General features: G+C 32.7%; 1 protein-coding gene and 1 long non-coding RNA gene across 8 annotated transcripts; one reads left to right on the top strand and one right to left on the bottom strand.

Annotated features, from left to right (window-relative positions):
* The first annotated feature begins 1,331 nt into the window (after positions 1 to 1,331).
* On the top strand, positions 1,332 to 7,759 carry LOC7495691 (hydroxymethylglutaryl-CoA lyase, mitochondrial). Of its 7 annotated transcripts, none has more exons than XM_052454212.1 (9): positions 1,332 to 1,675; positions 2,072 to 2,264; positions 2,549 to 2,728; positions 3,061 to 3,141; positions 3,234 to 3,397; positions 4,683 to 4,819; positions 5,090 to 5,205; positions 5,493 to 5,742; positions 7,419 to 7,759. In XM_052454212.1, exons 2-8 carry the CDS (start codon positions 2,115 to 2,117, stop codon positions 5,739 to 5,741), a joined length of 1,077 nt encoding a protein of 358 aa, XP_052310172.1. In that variant the 5' UTR covers positions 1,332 to 1,675; positions 2,072 to 2,114; the 3' UTR covers position 5,742; positions 7,419 to 7,759. The 7 variants fall into 7 exon arrangements, with proteins under 7 accessions (XP_052310172.1, XP_052310171.1, XP_052310170.1 ...); XM_052454211.1 differs by having other exon boundaries at positions 1,332 to 1,682; positions 7,475 to 7,759; XM_052454210.1 differs by having other exon boundaries at positions 1,332 to 1,682; positions 7,452 to 7,759.
* Positions 7,760 to 10,206: 2,447 nt separating this feature from the next.
* Positions 10,207 to 12,687, bottom strand: LOC112327932 (uncharacterized). The gene is made up of 2 exons (XR_002982449.2): positions 10,751 to 12,687; positions 10,207 to 10,512 (listed from the first exon to the last, which is right to left on the bottom strand). It is a non-coding gene; the product is annotated as an uncharacterized LOC112327932 (long non-coding RNA).
* Between the last annotated feature and the right edge of the window lie 2,242 nt (positions 12,688 to 14,929).

Raw genomic sequence — 14,929 nt, 5'->3', positions numbered from 1 at the left:
ACATCAATATATTAAAATCATAAAAAATACTAAAAAACCAATTTAATAACATTTTAAACCAAAAATACTTTTAAAAATCACATAAAATCAAAAGTTGTGCTATGCTAAATACCTCAACATGTTATCTTAGATTATATCTAGCCATATTATCCACTTGTTGAAACAAATAATTTTTGATATCTATTTTTTAATTTAATTACATAGTAATATAAATAAATAACCACAGAAAAAATAAAGAATAAAATTATAAAAAAGTTTTTTTTTCCAGTCAAATATGTCTTTTCTTATTGATGTAAATTTTTTATTTTAATAATAACATATATATTTTTATTAAGAACATGATTTATTGAATAAGAAGTAACAACAATTAAAAAAAGATTCTTAAAAATTTGAATGATTTAAAGTAAAAAGAAAAAAAAATTTAGTTAAAAAACTTATTTTTCATGTATTTTTTTGATAAAAATATGTTTTCTCTATCAAAAGTGTTGTTTTTTAAGTAAAAATTTATCATTTTTATGAACCTGAAAGAAGATGTAAGAATAATAATTAAAAAATTATTTAAACAACTTACAATAAAAATTAGATATTAATAAACATTTTTTCCTAAAAATCTATATATTATGTTAATAGTATTATCATAGAAAATTGTAATTTTATTTAATATATGTCATGATTAAATAATCCCTTATATATTATTTTAATAAATATATTCAAAAAGAGAATTTTATTCCAAAATTAAAAATGAAGAAAATGTTAAAGGATGTTTATTCCAAGTCCCTTATTTGCATGTTTTTCAATGGTTAGAAGATGCATTATTTGAGGAAAGCGTGTAATAGAAAAAACATATTGCAGTCTTGCAGACAACACATTATTTTTTAGTTTAAATATTTGCGATAGAAAAGTTGGATTTTATTTTTTCAAATCCAAATTATACCCTCTAGTAACATTAATAATTAAAAATAAAAAATTCAACATAATTAAAATTAATTTTACAGATTATAATTTATTTTTTCTTAAAGAAAAAAATCATCTTCATTGAGCTATTTTTTATAAAATAAATCAATAGACATTAAGATTAGTATTTTTAAAATTATATAGTTAATTTTTTTTCAAATGAAATAGATAAAATTTTAATTCATTTAGTTATTATATAATGAGTAAAAAAAATACTTCTATTATATAATCTAATATCCAAAAAAAACTTGAGGGAAAAGTTAAGGAATTGAATACTAAATTTTACTACTTTAATTTCTTTTTAAATAAAATATAATAAAAATGTATGAGTTAATATAATATTCAATATATATTGAAATGCCAATCCAAAGCACTGATGCAAATAGACCTCTCGGCCCTCGCTCTGATCTTATCTCTCGCGCTCTCTGCAACTAATCAAACTCGCTTCCTTTCCTCGATCCCTTCTCGAACGAAACCACTCAAACTCGACAAATTTCAGCTAAATATTTCATTATCATTACTAATTTGAAATAAATTTTCTTTTTTGATCATTTTTAGCATATCTTTAAGCCCTTGATTGATCTCATGATAACCACAAAGGCTCTCTCCAAGTTTTCTCGGAGTTGCAGTTTCTTACATCATCGTAATTTTGTCCCAATGAAACCCATCTTAGATGGCGCAACAACAAATGATATGGCACCCACAAACTCTTTTTTAAAAGGTGTAAAGTAAGGACCTTTATTTACTTTTTGTTTGTTATTCAAGCTGTTTGTTCTTCAAAGGTTCTGTTGTTTATGATGTAATGTGGTTGGCAAGTTTTTTTTGTTTTGTTTCCTTGATTTTATTGCTTCCTTTTGGTTACATGTGTGTGTAGCTTGATCCCAAATTTATTGTGGAGATTGATTTTATTTTTTTAATTTATTTAGCTATCTGGGACTGTTGTAAGAAGGGTTTTTTTTTTTTGAGAAAGTGTTGCTGGAATGATTTAAAGTTTGTATTTTTTTGGTTATTTTTTGACAAACTTGCATGTGCAAGACTTGCTTAATGAGTGCTTCATTTTTTAGTGTGATACAAATGATCAGAGTCGATGAGTTTTTCTTTTCTCTATTTCTCGTAGTGATACAAGAGAGGCAGTCTCTTGGAGTGGACAAACAAGAAGAATGTCTCAAAGGGGTTTCTTGAATCATTCACGTTCAATATTGGGTTGGAATTCTATGGAAATTGATAATGTTCATGATGCTTTGCGCTTGCCAAGTCGTCATTTTAGTACTTATTACAATGACAAACTCAGAAGGGAATCGACAAATGAGGTGGATCAACTATCTTTTGAACTTTCCTTTATGCTATAGATGTTAGCTCAAAAGTGTCATTTCATATAAGGGAGGAATGGAGTTGTAGGATCAGTATCATCACCTTCTATAAGAATATTTCTTAATTAATTCTTAGCTTCATGAAAATGAAACTTAAGCAGCTGTAGTATAAGTTAGTAATGATGCAATGTGATTTACATTTCTATATCCATATTCTGGATGCATTTAAAATTTGAGCTTGGTTGTTATCTACTCCAAATGAGGTTTTGTTGCCTATACTGCAGCTTTTTAGCAGCATTCCAGAATATGTGAAGATAGTGGAAGTTGGTCCAAGGGATGGATTGCAAAATGAGAAGGATATTGTACCTACTGCTGTTAAGGTTGAGCTGATCAAAATGCTAGCTTCTTCAGGGTTGCCTGTTGTTGAGGCCACGAGTTTTGTTTCCCCAAAATGGGTACCGCAGGTGCGTATTATTGGTTGTAATGAGAGATAAGAAACTTTTCTTAAATTCACATTTGTAATATTGTTACTCTTATCTTCTTCGTATCATTATACATTTACATTTTCATGTTTTATAGAAAAAAAGTGTTATAGCCTTTCCTTGGATTTTAGTAATTTTTAAATATATGGCAACATCTGCCTTAGATCAATTTTGATGGTTTATTCTAATGTCTATTTGTTTGGTGCACTCACATAGGTTTTTTAATTCATATCTGTCTTGTCGTTCTTTGAAGGGAGCTTCCCTCCCAAAACAAAGTCTATTATTATGTTTTTAAACTACTTTTTGGTATACAGCTAGCAGATGCAAAGGATGTAATGGAAGCAATCAGAGATTTTAAAGGTGCTCGATTTCCAGTCTTAACTCCTAATCTAAAAGTGAGCTGTCTTAAGTACAATTCCATGCTATATAAACTTCTTATAACTTGTGTGGTGAGAGTTGCTGATATTTTTGTAGCACTTTTTTCTAGGGCTTTGAAGCAGCTATTGCAGCTGGAGCCAAGGAAGTGGCTGTCTTTGCCTCTGCTTCGGAGGGTTTCTCAAAATCAAACATCAATTGCAGCATTGAAGATAGTCTTGTTCGTTATCATGAAGTTGCCCTCTCTGCCAGCAAGCTTTCAATTCCTGTTCGTGGGTATGTTTTTGAACTTGCACTAAATACACAGTTAGTTCTTTTCTTATCCCATCAAGCTTGTATTGCTGCATTTTGGTCAATCTAGAACAAATTTAGTGTACTGGTGGTTCATCTGAGTTTAGTAATCTCAAAACCCCCCATATTTTCTGATATCCTATTCTGGATATGCTTGAAGAAGGTATTCATTCTTGTTGAGAATGTATTCATGAGTAACACATTTACATAAAGAGAAAGATGGCATTTTAAAGGATGCATACTGTCGGATCTTCTGACTGACAGAAGGTGATTTTGGTTTGTAATATCTTTTGGTTTGCTTTGACAGCAGTTGGCAATTTGTGAGATGATAGACTTATAGGCACAGTTCATTTTCTTAATAACAGATCCAAGATATTAACTCATTCTGGTGACCAGATGACAAGTTGTAGGCTCTTGAAGTGCCAAATATAGAAGAGAGCTGTGACTTTTTCCTGTCTTTTTGACCAGCCCTTTAAAGGAAAAATGGAGATCATTTTTGCTGAAAATGAACTAAATGTTCTTCACCTCTGGCTTGAAAGCCAGAATGGTTGCACAGCAATGACAGCTGGCCGAAGAAAACCTTTGGAGGAAAAATTAGGAAGTGAATTCCCTTTTAATTTAGAAGATAATGTGGCCTAATCTTTTATGCCTATAGTTGTATGGAAATTGACATGGCAAATCACCTAAATAGCAGTTGAAGATGATCTCTGTGGCAACTATTTAATAATACTTTGAAAGTTGAAAGCTCTTTCAGTGATACACAATTTATATGATATGTCCATAAAGATTGTTAACATTGACATCTTACTGAACTCAAAAAACTTGGATAGCTCCATTTTCTGTCCTTTACTGACATGTTATTGTTCTCCTTGTCCCTCTTCCCCCCTCTAAATCATGAATGAGATGTTCATAGTTCTATCTTATCCAGGAACCTGATATCCAAAGGATATCATGTTTGATATTCGAACTCAATTTATTATCCCAAATATTCAATACATATCCTCCATAGTATCAATAAGGGTAGGCGAGTACTCAAGGCTTATACATTTTACCATTGGTATTAGTAGAGCAACATTTCTTGCAACCTCCCCTGTGTTTTGAACCAGAATGCCTGGTTTGCAATAGAGCTGACATAATGCTATGCATTAAGCCCACCCTCATTTGGTTTCCTTAATACGATGTCCCAAAAATTTTGTGCCACTTCATTCTTAACATGTAGCATAAAATAATTTGGTATTTTGACAAAATAATTACTTTTTAATCCTGGCAGCTATATATCATGTGTTGTGGGGTGTCCTGTAGAAGGCATGGTTTCTCCATCTAAAGTTGCATATGTGGCCAAAAAGCTTTGTGACATGGGATGCTATGAAATTTCTCTTGGTGATACAATTGGAGTTGGTACTCCTGGTAATGTCAAGTTGCCTTCTGCTCATAATTAAAGATGATTAATTCACTTGTATATTTGGTTTAACTAGTATCTGCAGCGTGACAATTTGTTGAAACTAGGTTTTGCACCTATATGAATGTCTTATATATCAGAAGCCAGTTGTTTCTTCTATGTTTTTCATTATAACTATGCTTATAGTCTCATTGAGGCTTTGCTCTTGACCTTTCTTTTATCATCTTCTGGGTAAGATGGGGTAGGTGTTGAATTATTTTTTCCTTTCCATGGCTTAGGCACTGTCATCCCAATGCTCGAAGCTGTTATTGATGTTGTCCCTATTGAAAAGCTTGCTGTCCACTTTCATGATACTTATGGGCAAGCTCTTTCAAATATTCTAGCATCACTTCAAGTAAGTAACTCCTCTTCTTTCACCTTTGTTAATGTTGAAAGCAAAGTGATGTCCATATTTTATTCAATGGTTATGCTATTAACTCAATAATTTACAGGAAGACAAAGCCTCATAGCTTTGGGTATAACATCCAATCTGTTTCCTTGATGATATGAGGGATAATGAATCATCCTGTTTCTTTTTTTTTTAGGCTCTTGTGAGTCCGACAAACCATAGACTGGTGTATCAAACCAAAACCTTACACCTCAACTAATTAAATCCTTACAAAGTGCATGTTCTTTTGCCAGATGGGGATCAGCACAGTTGATTCATCAGTTTCTGGTCTGGGGGGTTGCCCATATGCTAAAGGTGCTTCTGGGAATGTTGCCACTGAAGATGTTGTTTACATGCTCAATGGTCTTGGGGTCAAGACCAATGTGGATCTGCAGAAGATCATGTTGGCTGGGAATTTCATCCGCAAGCATTTGGGACACTCATCTGGTTCAAAAACAGCAATTGCCTTGAGCAAAATCACAGCTCATGCCTCCAAACTTTAAGGTACTGGAGCTTTCATTCCTTTTCATGAAACTACTTGCGTGCAACCTCTCTTGTTCCCTCAACATGCAAATGCACAACATTTTACACAGACAGCTATTGCTTGCAGTTGATCCAAAGATTGTACTTAAATTAATTGTTGTCATAAAAGATAAAGTAATTATCATCCTGTTAAATGCTCCTTTAAGCCTGTATGCTTTTGTGATATTAATAGCATTGTTGCTGTTATACAACTCTATGCCAGAAGATTGCTTGTGTTGGGATTAGATAGATCAATTGTTGCTCCCAGATTGTAACTTTCAGCATTGTGATCTAAATGTAGAGAAAGCATTTGAAGTATCTACTTTTTCTATCATGTGGCTTGTATGAAATTAATTTCATTAAAAGAAAATGGACCATTTCTGTGTGACACCAATAGACACAAAGTGATTATGAATATCAATGAGTTTTCATTTACTGTAAAAGAAGCTTGATTTTATACAGTACATGACATGGGTGAATTCAAATGAAAATGGAGGGCTAGCGAGGAACTTTTACTTGTTAAATAATATTTCATCTAGCTGAGAAGAAACTAAGAGCAAGTTATAGTCTTAGTAAATGAGAACAAACACATGAGAAAATAGAGTCATAGATTTTATTCTTTCCCACGGTAACAATGCTCCATTGCACATCAACTACACAGCTAAATTATCACATGCTAGGTGTAAATGTAGGTTCTTTTTGTGAAAAAAGGTAGCGTTACATGCAAGTAACTCAATTGATGGAATAGACAGATAAGGAGAGTGGAGGGAGGAGGGCTAGGCAATACCAGGGAACCTGAACTTGTGGTATGTGAGGAAGCTAGGAGGCAATTGGTGAGAATGGAAGATTGAAAGTTTGGAGAGGTGTTTTGGTTTGGAAGATGAGAATTGGGAGAGAGAGATCTACTGTGTGTTATAAACTTGTCTTCTTATTAGAGAAATGAGGTTATATTTATAGTGGGGAAGGTGTAGTTTCGATAAGGAAACTTTGAGGAGTTCTACTAATGACAAGTAGCAAGAGTTTTGCAAATGATATGATGACTAGCGTTCCTGGATTTAATGAGGAATTAGGACATATCATCATGGATGATATATAGTTGAGATTTGCACTTGCTTAAGCTAGGTTAGAAGGTGTGAGTCCTCTTAACAAATCTTGTCCAAGCTCGCCAAGCTAATTCTCTTAAAATATCCCAAAGATGTAGGCCAAATTTCAGGATCGTGCCATAAATCCTTCAGCTAGTCCTATTATTAATTTGCAATAGAAACAAGTCAATTATCTAATATTGAAAGCATAAATAGATTTTCATGTATCTATACTAGGTCAGGTATGGGAGTGTTTGTTATTGCGGCGTGACAATGCTTTTTTAATTATATTTTTTGCATCAAGTTAATTTTTTTTGATGTTTTTGGATTGTTTTGATGAACTGATGGCAAAAATAAATTTTTTTAAAAATAAAATTATATCAATATATTTTCAAGTAAAGAGCAGCCGCATTCAACTCAAATTGCTGCACTTTAAGTTTAGAGTTTCGGTTAGCATGCGGACCAGATTTAGTTGCATAGGGGTCATTAGTAATATCATGAATAGTACATAAAATTCTTTCTAGCATAAACCATCCGAATAATGAAATCCCTGATTCTTGGCTGTATTATTGTCAGAATATCTCGTTCTTATCAATGCTCAAATCTTAGCTGACAAGAACAGCGCTTCTCAGCTCTTTCAAGACCCTCATCTCAGCTGACAGCAACATCGCCAAGTAAGCTCTTTCAAGCTGGTGGACCTGCAGAATCTTCTTTGTATCATTTAGAAGTTGGGTAGGGTAACATTCTTCAACTTCTCCCATCACATTGTCAAACTATTCAAATTTGATATATTCTTTCCTTCAAAAGAAAGCAAGACCTTGAATGACTGAAAAGGGACTAAATTATCATTGTAAAGCACCTCGATTTGAGGTTGAAAAGGAAGATATAGAAGAAACAATAAAGACAACTTCCACAAACTAATTCCAGACCAAATTGCATTTGATGCCCGATGATATAATGATTATTTGTCAAGTTCTTTTCATCGCAAAGAAGTTTGAAATGTAATGTTTGCTATCATAATTTGCCTAACAGTTTGTGGGTTTTTATATAGCTCATACCTGTGGATTTTCCTTGAAAAGTACACGTGAATGTGAGTGAAACAGTAATATGATAGTGATTTCGTTGGTACTCGGTGGTTGGAGAATTTTGGTGATGCCCGAGCATCATGGCTATGGACTTTTGCCAACTTGGATCCTTTAAAACCTCTTCAAATGTCTCCAAGGACCTGTTGATTAGGGTTTTTTTCTTGAATGTTTAAACTTTGAAAAGGTACACAACTGTTGAATTCTCAGCAAGAAAAATAATCATAGAAATTTTCTTCTTTTAACCCCCCCTCCCCCCTAGCTACAGCTGAGGTGAGTTCTGTCCAAATGAGATTCTAGGCTTGTGATTCTTCGTTACAAGTATCTGGAGTCTGGACAGAGGTATTATGGTCCTTGCGCTCTTGAAATAAGTTTTGAACTGTACTGTTACCTGGTAACCTCTGGACCTTACCAGTGCGAGGCCATGGCTCTGAGAACTTCATCGAGTACTTCATGTTTTCTAGTTTCTCTTTCTTTAAACTCTACCATAAGAACAAGCCATGTAGGGAACCTCCGGTCAACTTCTAGCTCTCAGTTTATCGAGGTCAGTTAGTGAGATAGCCTTTTTAGATCCTTGACAGTTTGGGCAGTGATAAGGCCAGTATCCTTGAGGTATTGGCTCCAATGAGAAATAGGCTTCCTCCCAATTCCCATGTTATCACCTCAGTCTTGAATCAGAAGAGCAGCAGCAAGAAAGAAATTTTTTCATGAATGTACTAATCAGGACATGGTTCGTCTATCTAAACTATGAAATAAAAAAAACACTAGTTTAGATGTGTGAAAATTGATTTGTTTAACCTTTGGAACAACTAAAGTAACATGAACACTAAAGATGTTAATATGTGTTTGATTTTGTGGTTGCGGTTTTAAAAAATAAATTTTAAAAAAATTATAAATTATAATGTGTTTTTTAAACCAAGGTTTTAATAGAGTTTTGGGCAAAATTATGATCTGTGTTGATTAATTAAATATTTTTAAACATGTGATTAGTGTAAAATGATACCGCATCACTATAACAATCAGAACTAACTATAACAATCAGAACTACTTGATATGAAGACTTTTTTTTTTGTTTTTCATGAAGTAGTTCTGAAGCTACACTATCATTTATATATTCTTATGAGTTATTCCATTTCTTTTCCTAGCAAAAATATAAAATAAAATGTATTGTATTAAGTAAAGGATAGATCTCCCCATCCATTATTGGTCATGTTTAAGCCAATGTCAACAACACCTCTCTTTTTTCACTAACTGTTGAAAAATCTTGATGCTTTTCATCTTCTAGGTCTCTTATAAGCCATCCTTTTCTTACTTTTTTGAAATCTTTTACTTTTTAGCTCCTCTTTCAATTTTATTCCCAGTGTAATTGTGATTGGAATCCTGCAAGTTGCACCTACTAAATCACTTTGTATTCAGATTAGGGCTTGGTAATTGGAATCCTTTCTAATCCCTTTTCCATCCACCCACCAAAAAGGGGAAAGGGAGATCAGATGAGTGCTTGGTACAATACTTGCAATGAAATTCTTTTCCAAAAATCATTTTTGTTTGATGCTCATGGATGGAATAATCTTGGCCCCTCTATACCAAATTCTTAGATTGAAATTTGATTTTTCTTCTTCATAGGAAATGTGTTAATTAAGCCATGCATTGTCCTCCATTAGGTGCTAGTGTATTGTTTTTGGAAATTAGTGCATATTGTTTTGATGGATTGGTACAAGTCGAAGCTCTAGCTTTTGTTTTTTATTTTTAGAAGTGTTTTAAAAGTGTTTTTTTAGCTTAGTTGATATTTGTTTTCAGTGTTTTTTTTAATGGTTTTAATGTACTGATATAAAATAAAAAATTAAAAAAAATATTATTTTAATATATTTTAAACAAAAAATTATTTTAAAAAACATGATTATACCATAATTCCAAACACCCGTGAACAACTTGCTATTATAAAAGATCAGTGAATGGGATTATCTCTAAAATCCTCCTAAGAACCCCATTTCTGCATCAAGTAGTGATCTGGACGGGTGACATTTTAGCATTATTAGACTCGAAAATCATAGAGAATTATATACAGACCTGCACATAAAGCAATCTACTCACGAGTAGAAATGTGCTTGGATTATTTATTTACGAGAAAGGGGTGAGATTTCTGTGACACTTGCTGATATATTGGGATTATTATCTAACCAATATGATATAAATATTCTTGTATCTAATTATAAAAAAAGTAGAAATTATATACATACATGTATATATTATATCAATATTAAGATGCGTATATAAAAAAATAATTAAATAATATATGTATATGTTATATTAATATTGAGATATATGTACATCATTTATAATTCTTTATATATTATTGAATAATAAATAATATTTAAATAATAAATACCTAAATAATGAAACTATAATAAATACAAAATAAATATATATGATAGAAACATGATTTACATGTACTCATAGGATGTGTTTGTGTCCTCAAGGGGCGTAGCGTGGTGGCAAAGGGCTTGAGATCTGCACAGCAGGTTTCGAGTTCGAGTCAAGACGTGCACCTCTTGTAAGAGCCTGGGACAGCCGGGGTTTTACTCACTTACCTGGGCCCACAAAGTGCGCTTTTCAGGAAGTGGGGTTTCCTCGAATCCAAAAAAAAAAAGACGTGTTTGTCTTTGCGGTAAAAACTATATTTTACAAAATTTTTTTTATTTATATTTATTTATATTTTACAAAATCATTACTGAATAAATAAATTTTAAAAAATATTTTATTTATTTATATATATTTTTAAATAAAAAATATTTTAAAAATAATAACTATTAAAATATCAAACAATACCACAATCATTCTTGCTGGGGTGCTTGTAAGCGGTAAAATCCTCATTATATAGTGGACATATGGCTGGCAAAGGGAGAATCAACACCAGAATTTAAGGTGGGGTCTGCCACATAATTATTCAGGCAAAGAAATGAAGATGATTGAGTCTAACAGTCTCTGATAAACAATTCCACAAGGAATTTAAGGCTCACAGTCCTGCTGCTTCCTCCCTCCCTCTGGTTTCCAGCCAAGATGAAAAATGGCCATTAGAGCAGGCATGAGTCATGAATGCTTGTACTGTGCATTAGGATCCATCTTTACTGTTTCAAGCACTGAGGCGCAAGTCCTCTGTACATCCATCCATACGATTTTTTTTTAAAAAAATTAGCATTGTTCACTCAAAATATTAGCAAAATAATACATTTTAATTAAAGCTTAACCCGAAACTAACCTAATCATAATCCAAATCTCAGCGACTCAGCATTGTTTAGGGTTTGATTTTAAAGTTTGGTACATGACATGACATGATTGGAAATTACAATATCTTTAATTTTAATATTTTTTAATCACCACATGTATAAAATTATATATATATATATATGTGTGTGTGTGTGTGTGTGTGTGTTGTGTGCAAACCTTATATCGACAAGTGCCTAGTACCTAGTAATCTTAAACAGTGTAAAGAAAGTATTAGCCCACTGAAACAGTAAAGTTATTTTCTTCTTCCAGCAGAAGCAACGACAGGACTAATTGCCACCAACCAACAGCAAATTTCTATAGCAGATCAGAATTTATAACACCAACAACTCCATTAATGGGCATTGATGTTTCATGAGTAATATTTGAAAGCAGCAGTATTGACTTCTTCCTTTATAATCTTAACAAATATAAGTATGTTTCTTCAGCCAAAATCTCGAACCTAAACTCTCATATACATCTGTAAGACCACTTGAAACATTTACTGTGGAGATTACAGCAAGAGCTCCAAGCATAAAAAATGTTCATAAAAGTGATAAGAAAAAAAAAAAAAGGAAAGCAAAGAAAGAAAACAGATAAAAAAAAGTCTCATATATTAAGGAAGCAGATTCAAGCTTGGCGACTAGCTGTAGTAACTTATCTGTTGTGTAACGGATTCGGTCCTGTATAGACCTTCCTCTTATCAGCACCAAAAATTTCATTACCATCTTTATTTGCATTTCTCTTGAGGCCACCAACACTATTAGACATGGCAGGATTGTTCCTCAGCTCAGAACTAGACCCGCCTTTGACGCTACTAAACTTTCCATAGCCAACAGCATAACATGGAGTCTCTAGCAGTGACATTATTAACAGAAGAAGAAGAAGAAGAGATAAGCAAGCCAGCTCTCTTCTTAGAACCCCCATTTCTTTCTTCCTTGTAACCCGATTGATCATGGCATGGAAATGGAGCACTAACTAGAGTTATTTAGCAAGAAATACTGTAAGCAGGAGCAGCGGTGAGAGATGACTGGAGATGGGGATTGCCCTTCTTTATTTCTTCTGCTCCTTTTGGGGTCCTAATATCAAGAAACTTTTTGGTGTTTTGTTGAGAAGAAGCCTGGTAGGGTTTGAAGAAGAGGCAAGTCAATGTAGGATGCGGGTCAAAATGCATAGAACTTGCTGCCTGGATTTAAAATAGAAATAGTAGATAGGTTTCAAACTCAAGACTCAAGAGGGTGTTATTGGCTACTCATTTTTGTTTACAGATTTCAGAGCCTAACTTGTGCTGAGAAAAGCTGTGCAGGTATGAAGCAGAAAGGGAGAGCTGAGAGAGGTTCAATTTCCTAACCTCTGAAAGTGAAAGCTTCCCGATGTCTCTTCCTCCAGTATTTAGCTATCTATCTCTGAGTCATGACATATAATCATTTTCTTGGACTTTTATTTTCCTTTGTGTTGCTAAAGAGAGTGCCTTGCCTAGTGCCTACAAGGACGTGAGAATATCCTCAATTTCAACATTGTGGTATGATATACTAGTGCATGTACTCAAATAAAAAGGTTACATAGCCCCACAACTACCAGCTAGCCTTGGCAAAAAAAAAAAAAAAAAAACGGCTTTCGTGTTTGTCTAAGCAGCTAGTGACTGTTTAGTATTGTATTTTACTCTGTATTTAGATGTGTTTTAATTGTATATTTATTTTAAAAATATATTAAAATAATATTTTTTTAATGTTTGTTTTTGATGGTCTTGATTTGCTGATATAAAAAATTAAAAAAAAATTATTTTAATAAATTTTTAAATAAAAAATATTTTTAAAAATTATTACGTACTACATTATCAAATATACACTAATTCTGTTTGAAACGTTGACTATGCAATAATGTTTTCTCACAATTTGAAAGTTGGTTAATTGTGTAGACAAACACATATTAATAATGATGATTTTATCCCTTTTTTCCAAATTATTTTTAGATATTTTTAACATCTTGGATAAGTGAGTTTAAAAATACATAAATTTAATGGTTAAAATTTTCTAGAAACAATTTTGGTAAAAATCTCCTAGTAAACTTAGCATTATCTGAAATTAATTAAGGATAATGTAATTGCTTTTGCCATGCTTTAATTAATATATTTCTTTTGATTATATGAAAAACAAGAATAGGATATATATGAATCTAAAATTAATTAACCTCACTCCTTTTCTTCCAGGAGCTAGGGGGGATTAAATCAAACATTAATCATTACTCTAAGACATTTTTGGATCTGCATTAACATAAAGATTGAAATAAAATTGAAAACAAAATCATGTAAGCAACTGATCCTAATAGTGTCATTGTTGTCTTGAGAAGTGACTAATTAGGTACAAATACAAATCCCCTCCTCCTCCTCCTCCTCCTCCTCCTCCTCCTTAGTCTACCACCCTTTTGAGTATCTATTAGAATTTCAAACCAATAATAAACTTAATAAAGGCAAAAGATGAGGATTAAACTGGTGTTTATCACAAAACTTAGTCAATGGTATAATTATTTTCATGGCTACATAATTTCACGTTTTTTTCCAAATGCTAATACGGCACCACCACATCAATCAAGTCAACAATTCAATCGGTTTTTTTTTTACCATTTCAATTCAATTCATCCTGTTTTTATTATTAGATCGATTGAACAAATGACTCATACCTTTGAGCTGGACCGATCTTGAGTCTTGTTTACTAGTTTATTGGTCGAACCGGCTGGTTTGGTTTAGTTTTGATAACACTATATCATCTTAAAAACGCATAGCTAGAATACAATTTAAGGATGGTATCTTTTATCATGGGTGTCATTTTCAAATTTGATTTTGATGTAGGTATTTTGGCATGCATGTACACAAAAGTGCACATACACCAAATGCATTCAGTACTATTGAATGAAGCACGGGAGCACATTTGATCATTGTAAAACTTGAATAGGGGTTGATGATGCATGAAGTTTGGATCAAGGGTTAAAGATGGTTGATTTTAATTTTTTTTAAAAAAAATCAAAATAATATCTTTTTTTTTAAAATAAACGGATTAAGGGTCGAGTTTTGATCGGGTATTAATCAGGCCGATCACGTTAGCAAATCATTTGAGTTTTTTTTTATCATATTAGTTGAGTTTTTTTTTTTTATATATTTCGTTCAACCTAGACAGGCCCAAACCCTAGGTCGGCCTGAAGGTTCCACGTTAACCTGTTGGGTCAATTCAGGATTCACAACAATGAATTTGACAACTCAATGCACTATACACCCTTCTACCCTTTTCTTCTCTTCTCTTCTCTTCTCTTCTCTCCTCACAAATATATGGTATTGTTTCTCATTTAATTGGTTTACAGTCGGCTCTTCAAAAGAAAGAAAGAAAGAAAGAAAGAAGGTGGCAAAATTAAAATCATATACTTTTAGACCCACCACTTCTCAAAGCCTGAAGGTTTGAGCTGGTGCATCTCCTTGTATGACAAGAAGCAAAGATCAAATCCTTCAAAAGAAGAATGTGATTAATTATGAGTACATGCGACATGATTAGGGCAAAGAATATATTGCTAAGCAAGCAACTATATATGGTCTTTTCATTCTGCAATATTGCCCCTCCCCTCTGGTCAAAGTCTTGCTCCTATCATTATAGGAAAATGACTTGTACATGAAATCTCTCATCATGGGCTACCCTCTTTAATGCCTAATTATGTTTATAGAGCCCATACAGAACTTGCTTTAACACACAGACATTT

This window comes from Populus trichocarpa, chromosome 6 (genome assembly GCF_000002775.5).
Source record: "Populus trichocarpa isolate Nisqually-1 chromosome 6, P.trichocarpa_v4.1, whole genome shotgun sequence".
Lineage (NCBI taxonomy): Eukaryota > Viridiplantae > Streptophyta > Magnoliopsida > Malpighiales > Salicaceae > Populus > Populus trichocarpa.
The sequence above is the reverse complement of the archived record's forward strand: the minus strand, read 5'-3'. Positions and strand labels throughout refer to the sequence as shown.

Coding starts and splice junctions, on each gene's coding strand:
- LOC7495691 (XM_052454211.1), top strand. CDS start 1,540: ATGATAACCACAAAGGCTCTCTCCAAGTTTTCTCGGAGTTGCAGTTTC. Junction 3,142..3,233: donor TCTTAACTCCTAATCTAAAA/GTGAGCTGTCTT, acceptor ACTTTTTTCTAG/GGCTTTGAAGCAGCTATTGC. Junction 4,820..5,089: donor AATTGGAGTTGGTACTCCTG/GTAATGTCAAGT, acceptor TCCATGGCTTAG/GCACTGTCATCCCAATGCTC.